Source organism: Eleginops maclovinus, chromosome 9 (genome assembly GCF_036324505.1).
Source record: "Eleginops maclovinus isolate JMC-PN-2008 ecotype Puerto Natales chromosome 9, JC_Emac_rtc_rv5, whole genome shotgun sequence".
NCBI classification, from domain to species: Eukaryota; Metazoa; Chordata; class Actinopteri; order Perciformes; family Eleginopidae; genus Eleginops; species Eleginops maclovinus.
The window spans coordinates 13376810-13386526 of record NC_086357.1 but is presented as its reverse complement, the minus strand read 5'-3'; the positions used below and the strand labels follow the sequence as shown (position 1 = coordinate 13386526).

The 9717-nt window shown below is 36.9% G+C and overlaps 1 protein-coding gene across 1 annotated transcript in view; it reads left to right on the top strand.

Annotated features, from left to right (window-relative positions):
- Nucleotides 1-9717, top strand: part of jak1 (Janus kinase 1) — a 29674-nt gene continuing 19957 nt past the window's right edge. Inside the window, exons 1-5 of the mRNA XM_063891967.1 lie at nt 1-250; nt 4990-5221; nt 5790-5913; nt 8638-8791; nt 9366-9529. Of these exons, the coding sequence (XP_063748037.1) occupies nt 5017-5221; nt 5790-5913; nt 8638-8791; nt 9366-9529 (647 nt within the window). The 5' untranslated portion in view covers nt 1-250; nt 4990-5016. The remainder of the gene's footprint in view (nt 251-4989; nt 5222-5789; nt 5914-8637; nt 8792-9365; nt 9530-9717) is intronic.

Sequence of the window (9717 nt, the reverse complement as noted above, 5' to 3'; positions counted from 1 at the left end):
TGGAAGGGTTAGAAAGAACAGAGGCTGCTTTTTCTCGCCTCAAGCTACCGGTCATCAACACATTCTGTGGATTAAGGTCGATATTTCTTTCACTTTGGATACTGAATATTATTCTTGGGAAGTTTTTGAATAAAGAAGCTGAGACACGATACTTACAAATCCACCTAGAGAGGAGCTACAACTTGGTGGGAGCGTCTAATGTACTGAACGAAACGGAAGTAACTTGCCAGCTGTCTGGCCAAGCTCCGAGGTGAGTAAATAACCTTTTACTAAATGTTTCCATCGAAAAAAATATCTGTGTTCTGGACAGCTTTACTCGCCGGCTCGTTTGTAATCTTTACCCGCTGTTGTCAAGTGGGGAAACACCTAGCTGTTGTTTGCTTTGGCCACATAAGAAACATAACTTGCTAGCATGCTAATGTAAGCCAACGATCGTCAGCTTGCCATGAAAGCCATGACACTTCATCCATGTCCATTGCCTGATACAGTTTTTTTTTTACAGTCATATAATTGGCTGATTGTGAACATATAGCTACTGACAGGAAAATCGTACACTATGATGTAATTTAATACTGAAACGCCATCATAAACGTGGGCCTAGTGAATGAATAAGTTTGACACTATCCTAACATTAGATTGAAATACAGTCAAATACTAGGACACCATCAAGAGTTTCAAGGCTATGCTTTTCCTGGAATCATTGTTATTTGATGTTGCTCACTCGTGGAGAAAGCGAAACGTCTTCTTAAATTAGCCTTTTATTGTCCTGCTTCTCGGGTGTGAAAGAAAAGTGAAACCTATTGTTCGTCCTTTTGTCTTGGATCAGGGGGAAAACTTTACTTACATTTTATTCTGATAACTCGAATTTACCCATTGACATTACAGGAAGAAACTCGTGATCATAGGTGTCACTATTAAATTAAACTACAAATATTTTGATAAGAAATGAATTATTTTAGTATTTTCTAAGACGAAGGGTAATATTCTCTTCGATCTTCAAAACTGTTAACATTTCCTGGTTTTCTTTGTCCTCTGTGATACACTGAATATCTAATGTTACTACTACTATGGTCACCATGGATTCGTGTTAGATGTTGTCCACAAATTCTTGATACTTCAGATCAGATAGATCAATTGGTAATACAAATATTGTACTAAATCAGACAAAATCCTGTCAACAAAAGGTACATTGGCTTAACACATTTTGTGGTTGTCAGAGTAGGTTCCTCTTCCTGGTCCAGATACGCACACACGCACACTTGAATTTACATAACACTTAATAAATAAAAAATAAAAAGGGCAGCCTTTTGGTGTTGTTTATCATTAAAACTTAAATATTTAAAATAAAAAACACAAATTGTATTACTTAGTTCACCTTTTATTGTAATAACTATGTCGCCTCTGTGAAGTTATAGCTTTACCCAATCCACTGTGTAAATACAAATTGGTTTGCAAGTGAGACATTGAGTAGCACATTTGGCTAATGGAAATAAACATCACAAACACGTTTTCTTTTAAGTTTAAGTTTCTTTTCTACATTTTTTATTATATTTCCTTTTTTCAAACATAGTCCCCCCCCTCCCATTATATTTAGGCTGAGAACTTTGTGGGGTAATAAGTAGAATTCTTGGGTATGGCTGTATAGCTACATGTCATTAAGATAACATTTCATTAGTCATTGGATCAGTTTCAAATGTTCTGGTTTAAAATCCGTTAATATATGTAATTATTGATGGCGCCACATCTGTATAATTCTTGAGTCAGCACTGATGTTTTGCTTTGACAAAATGTGAAATGAAATTGCTGAGTGTTTCATTCCTCACCATTAAAGCCCTCATCCATGCTCTGTAAGTTTATGTTTTTTGTAAAAAGAACCCTTAATCAATTTAATGAACACTCTAATGAATTGTGTCAGTTTATGTTTCCTGACTTTGGCCATGTGTTCTTATACCAATAGGCTAATGCAGTGATAATAAATGTAAAACACTTTCCGTCAGCAGAGGTGAAAGAAGTACTCAGATCTTGTACTTGAGTAAAAATAGAAGTACCAGAGTGAAGAAATACTCTGTTACAAGTAAAAGTCCTGCATTCAAAATGCTACTCAAGTAAAAGTAATAAAGTAATAGCATCAAAATATAGCTAAAGCACCAAAAGGAAAAATACTCATTATGCAGATTGGGCCATTTCAGAATATATTATATTATATGTTTTGATTATTAAAGTGTTATCTGTTAAAGGTGCAGCTGCTTTTAATGACTCTGTATACTGCAGGGTAGCTTGTGAATTTACTCCAGGTGTAACTAAAAGCTTATTTAAGAGTTGATTATATTTAACATCATTAATCCAAGTCTGTAAAGTAACTAAAGGTACAAAATAAATGTAGTGGAGTAAAAGTACATGAGTTATCTCAGAATTTGAGTGGAGTAGACGTACAAAGTAGAATAAAATGGAAGGATAGCACAAGCATCTCAAAAGTGTACTTGGGTACAGTACTTAGTTACTTCCCACTTCCGTCAGTATGCTTGCCTGGATGCTGAGTCATTGGGTGCAAAAAAAGCTGTTGGAATGGCGCACCAATTAAATGATTTATTGATTCTCAGACATTTTAGGGGATGTTCTAGCTCAGCTACACACCAGCAGCAGTGTCACAGACAAGAAGTAATATATATCTTAGTATTAGAATAACTATTTAGGTCTTTAACTTAAAGCAGTGATACACAAGTTTAGAAATAGTCTTTAACATCTCATGCCTTCAAATTTGTACTTAAAGTAATGTCCGTTTCTGAAACCATACAGTATACAATGTTAACAAATAGTATAGATGCATTTTTCTTTAGTGTGAACATCCCTTTAATGTTAAAGCTGGTCAAAGTTGGGCTTATGGATATCCTGCTGTGATCTATAATAATTCATCATAATACATTTAAATGTGTTTTCTGTACTTATCTCAATCTGCAAGGTAACAAGTACTGTTACTGTAACATGTGACTGCCATGGCAATGGTAAATAGGCTTAAGCTATATTTTTGGCTTTTGCCATTGTGTTCTTTCTGTTGGCCACTTGAATGCCCGCGTAACCTTTTTTTTTTAATCCTGATAATGGAATATGATGATCATTGATTTCATGGTCAATGTCTACAGCTCTTCAACTTGCCTTAAATAGGCAAGGGAAACTCTAAACTGATGCAAAATGAAATGAGGCATAAGAGCTTGTTTGATAGGGTTGTATTTATTTACCTGCACCCAACAAACATAGTAATATATTTCATTCACAGTATTTAATGTAACACAAACTGTAGTTTAAAGCATTAGCACCAGATAATGCATTAATAAGAGTTCCAGTCCATTGAAACTATCAACACCTGTATAACGTTAAAGAACAACGCTTTTTAGTTTTATGGATATCACATATTTAAATACCAATTACAACAAAACCTTAATAGGGATTTTAATAATAGTAAATAAAGTGTATATTAAAGAATTGAAGAGATAATGGATGAAATTCTATGGTTTCAGCTTCATAATGCACATTATTTGCTACTTCTTTACAATTTAATGACAACAAATAATTGATTTATCCACCCCAAAAAATGGTCAGATTAATCCGAAGTTAAAATTGAAGTTGTCATTACATTCTGTTCTTTCCTTGGAAAATATAGAGGCATATAGAAGAAGTATTTGGCAAGCCAAGTATTGTGCCATTTTTTAAAGGTGACTTTCGTATTATACACACCCAACTTTGTAGGAAATATTATTTGAAATGTTATTGTTGTGACATTCAAAAGTTGAGTTTAGGTAGAAAAGGGAGGGAAATGGCCTAACTCTCAGATCTACATTCTCACTGTATAAAGGCAGATGCATGACTCATTGAAAATGGCTTCGCAAGAAATTCTGCTGTAATACATGAGAATGAAGAAAAAGGATGACTGTAAGAACATTGACCACTTCCCAAGCTGACTACTCACCCGTGGGTGGCACTTGACAGGGTCCGCCATTGAAACAAAGGAAATAAAGCCCAAGGTACGGCAATAAAATGTCTTTTATCTGGATTTGCTATATAACTAATAGGGTCTAAACAGGATCTGCGATAAGCAATACATGAGAGTGTTAGAAGACAGGAAACAATAGGCCTATCCTTCCTTCTCTCCCATTTTCTCCTCTTTTTATGCTTGTTTGCTTGTGTGTGTGTCATTGAGTCTAAATAGATGCCTATGCAAGGATAATTGAAATTTGTTTCTGGTTATTCTGGCATCTTAGCTGTGAGTGCTGTCAACACAAGGGCTGCTGCTGTTTTTTTTAATGCTGCTGCTGCTATGTAGCCGGTGTAGACAGACTATTAGACTCATCCCATACTGAAGCCCTGACTCGTCGCAGTCACTACGCAGCAACAATCTGTCCTCCATGTTGATGTCATCATCTCAGTAGACAGGATGACGTAATTTGACTTGAACCTTGGTGAGACCTCTGTGTTCTGTGTGCATCAGTGTCGAGGCGCTGCGCTGTATTAATATAAGTTATCAGGTTAATGAACATTGGACCCTATGCTGGTGTTTGTTGAGCTCAGAATCAATATTCGTGTCTTACTTTAACACACACACACACACACACACACACACACACACACACACACACACACACACACACACACACACACACACACACACACACACACACTGGTTGTAACACACTTGATTGTCTATTTTAAAAACCTGGTGGTCACCCATTTCTTCTGAAAGGTGGTTATTTAAAAATGTAAGTTAAGTAATCGTATTAGTTCACCTTAGAAGCACTCACTTGTATAACAGGGTTACATGTTTGATCGACCATTTCACAGATCATGCAGGTACAGTTGTGTGTAAGAGAAACATAGATTTGGTTGTTTCCCTTTTGCGTATGTTGTCATTTCTCTCATCTTTCTTGAGTTGCCTTTATTGGAAAACTTACTTTAAATTTGATAAACTAACACTGTAATCTAACATTCTCTCTCCAGTTTTCCCTCTGCTCGTCCAGTGTCTGAATGCCAACTCTGTGGGTGATGGAGTTGAGCAGGCAACTCTGTGGGAAGATGAGGAGATCCAGTAAGAGGGTCCAACTGTCCTCCTCTCTTTCTTCCATTCGTGGCTTGGAAATCCACTTTTACACAGAGGACGTGCAACCCCTAGAGTATTTCAAAGGTTCCTTCACCGCTTTGGAGCTTTGTGTGGAGGCTGCCAAAAAATGCTGTGAGTGACCGAACTGTTAGCTAGTTTGCAAATTCCAGATTTACCTGCTCTCCTTATTCATTCAGTTTATCGCCTGTAATGAACAATCTAATGTAGATTACAGTATGTGGCACATCAGTTGGAGAGGACCAAATCCCCAGGTTTATATATTGGATTCCCACATTTTAAATTACATTGTATAAATATTGCTAAACTTTATTATACATGTACTGTATTCAACAACAATCTCCCAGAGTAGAACTTATCTTCTCTGTGAGAACATTGGTCAATGCCTTACCTCTAAGTGCTGCCTTTCTGTTGTTAAAATCTGCAATCAATTACAACTGCAGTTCAAAAGCTAGGCAGCAAATATTGTAGATCTACACTAAGTGCCAATCTTTGGTGCCACTCTTTGGGAAAAAGCATATTCCCCTCTTATGCAGCAATTAGTATTTTTAGCTGACTGGTTAGCAGACTGTGGTTGGCGGAAGTAAGATTATTGCTGCAGGCCTGTAAAATAACCCCAAAACCCAATACAATAGTTGGTCTGAATATTGATCTTTTTCCTTTGTTCTCTTTCCCTTCTCAGCAATCTCTCCCTTGTGCCATAACCTGTATGCCCTTTATGATGAGACAACTTGCACATGGTACCCCCCCACCTTTGAGTTCAGCATCACAGATGAAACCAGTGTCAAGTTGCACTATCGCATGAGGTAAGACTACATTCAGCTTCCCTTTATCTCCGTTACGTAATTTCCTTAATGTAATCTTTTTTTCCATTAACGAACCACTCCATATTTTGTGTAACCTTTGAGATCCCGGAAATATTTTATAGATAAACATGACACCTGGCAATGGGGAATCTTCTACAATTACCTGCAAGATGACTGAAGGGTATCTGTGCTTTGCCAGTTCAGTCACAGGCAAAAATAAGTCCTTAGGCATGCTGAGTCGTAACTTTACTAAATGGCTCCTGGTATGTGGAATGTGTTATTCTGGTGGGATGAGCAAAAAGGGGAGCATTACCAAACAGCCATGTGTCATTGCAAACCAGCCTGTACATCAACATACCGTATATTACTTGCTGTGTGAGTCACATAAAGTGGATTAATGTTTCACCGGAAGTGATGAGGAATCAGACCTGTTTTTATTTCAGAGGCCATTCCAACTGTTATCCTTATTAGAAGAGATCTGGGTAGTGACCAAAACTGAGATTCAGGATTCATGTAGATGAAATGTGTTTGCTTGAAGTGCTGTTCCTCCATGTTGAAAGGATACCATTTGTATTGGGATAATTCATGTAGCTGTCCCTTTGGGACTGTTTGAAGTCTGTGTCCAAATTGGAGGAGACTGTGGGTCTAAATGTGAATACACAACGGGTATTACATAATATGTTACTCAATGACCTAAAAAAACATGGCAAGTTAGGAACCTTTGTTTCCCATGCTGCCATGATTAAACAATGGAATATTGTGAGGGTTGTAAAGTCTAGATAAAAGTAATGTCTATCTCTGAGGATACATACATGTGTCTTTAGCAGAATACATTAAACCTTTGAAATATTGTCCACGTTTTTGGCTTTTATTTGATCTGTATTGTCTTTAGTTGTATGCTACTGGCCACAATGATCACAAGATCTTATTGTATTTTTTGTGCCTTTTTCAAGACAAAAAAAGCTAAATATATCTGAAACACTGAGTGGATGGAACAATTTTATGAGACCAACCAGTCATGTCATATTTGAGACTCCCTGGGATAATTTGAAGACAGCTAAGAGCCCCTTTAGAGAATGTATTTGACGTCTCGGGGCAGATTTCATGCCAAGAGGAGAAAAACATTACTGTGGTGTTCACTGCACTTCCTCTTACACTCTGCTCTGCTTTGACAGTAGCTAGTGAAGGTAGAGAATAGCGAGTGCATAGAGCCTAACTGTGGTGTGTACTATGTGTGTATTTGTGTTGAATGGTGTAGCCTGCTCTGCGTTCTGCTGTAACCTCTGCATAACAAGCAGAGAATTGTGGTCAAGTCTGGATACACACAATCTTAAGCATAAACAAATGTTTAACACAAACACAGGGATAAAGTGCCACCAGTTGACACGAAAGTGAGGCTGAACTTCAGACACAGTATTGCTTTTAGCAAATACAGCAGCAGGCAATTCTTACTGTGTTAAGCTCTGGAATGTTTATCTTTACCCAGAAAATGCTGGCAGTCCTATCATTGGTATGTGTTGCTGTATTTGTAACTGCATCTATTTCCCTTTTTTAAAATATATATTCATTTTATTTGTGTTTGGGATGTTTGGAGTTTTGCCCTACACCGTCTGTGCTGTTGGGCCTTGGATGGCTGAAGAGACAGAGGGGATGTTATCCCTGAAAAGGACTGGTGAATGAAAGATAAGCTTTATGCAACAAACAAAAAAAAGCTAAACAGGAACAGCCAAGCAGGTCGAAACCTAAAAGGGAAGAAATAAATGTTGCCCAGTCATTGAATTCTGACAGTCTTGGCAATCTTTGCATTCAAAAAGGAAAGTGGAGAGGATAAGTGAAAGTACAAATGGGCAAGTGTTGGTCATGGACATTTGTTCACTCTTTTATCTTCTAAAAGTGATGGACTTTTTGTGTATTGTATACTATTAGTCTACCTGCATACATGAAATGATCTAGATCTGTCATCTTTTTCTTCTATTAATATTCCACTACTTTCACCAAATGCCTAAGTCCCATCTATTGAAATGCAAGGCTGACCTTATTATTTATGGAATCAAACACCCGTCTTCTCCTATGTGTAAGATCTAAATCAGTTCACCCTAAAATAATATTTCAATAGACATATACCCCTTTAATAAGCTAAACTGTGACATAGTCTTATTTGCCCCACCAAAGTTTCATAATTTTCGAAAATATTTGTACACTTTTTACACATCTAGTCCTCTGTCTGCCGGGTTTGTCATGTGCACAGTATAAATCAATATTAACTGTAGAAAAGAAATCTGAATTGTTCTTCCTCTTTAATGCCACATCCAAGGAAACCAGATATTAAAAGAAATACATTCAAGAAAAGTAAACAATATATAGAAGAGATAAATACAACCATAATTAATGCAAACAGTAGGGAGCTAAATGTCTGTAGGTTTGGGTTGTACATGAATTTATCCTGGATATACACATTTATATATCCTGAATTTCATTTTCTATAGTGTTTAGAAAACACACGTATTAAGAAAAAATGGTTTCCAAGAGCACATCCTCTTTATAAATCGAACATTTGCATTTTGCTCTCAAACTAAATGAATACAATATGCCTAGAGGGGTCTGAGGTCCACCCACCATAATCTCACGAACTCCCATAGGAAACACCGTGACTCATGGTATCTGTGAAACCACAACCATGCACACTTTGTATTCATTCTGTTAACCCTTTATCTCTCCTGTCAGGTTTTATTTCAGAAACTGGCATGGCACCACTGAAGGAGAGTCTCCAGTTTGGAGGCACTGCATAAGTAAACTCAAAGGAGGACTCAGCCCAAAGAAAACTCCAGAAGGAACCCCCTTACTGGACGCGGCCTCTCTCAACTACCTGTTTGACCAGGTGACAAATAGCAACGAATAATAAAATACATACATATATTTTATATTGTCACTGGAATTGTTGTCCATGTAAAGTATATTTTGAACACCAAATACAAAGATAAATGTGTCCGCACCCAAAAAATGTTTTTTAAGATTGTATTTGTTATTTCTTCCTTTAAAAAGTACATGTACTATTCATGTCGATTAAGAGCTCACAGCTCACAGTTCAGTTTCAAAACATCAACAGCTGAGAGGAAATGTAACAATACCAGGAAGTGCAGCTTAAAGTTCAGCATCAGACAGTGTAGAGCCACTGTTGTCAATAACTTATTTGAACCATTAACATACGGAATAGTCTGAAAGAACTTATAACTCACAAAAACCAAGCTTAATCTGTCAGATCTCCAAAATATAAGAAACCCCTCTGGTTTTCCAAATAATGCAGTCATCATTTTTGGTCAGTATTTTTGCCTAATAAAAACCAAATCACACAGTTTATAATCTCCATTTTGTAAAAAAAAAATATTTAAACTTGTTTAGGTTTTGAATTTGGTGTTTCTCTTTGTTAAATATAAATGCTTTTTTTTGCACAGGGCCAGCATGACTTTGTGAAAGGCATGGTTCCACTGAGGGTTTCTCACTCTGAGGCAGAGCAACACGAGATAGAAAATGAATGTTTGGGCATGGCTGTGCTTGCCATCAGCTACTACAACATGAGCACAGATACGTCCTCGCCCCATGCTTCCAATGAAATCAGGTAAAAAGACTTGGTAACGATTCCAAAATCGGATCACATGATCATGTAAAGGGTGTCCTCCTCTATGAATCAAGCCATTTAGCTCTTGCAGGATGCTTTCGTTTACAAAATGAAAACTGGTCATTAATTTAAAAAAGGAAGGAAGGTGATCCCACAATTATGAAATTATAAGGTTCATATAGATAGTC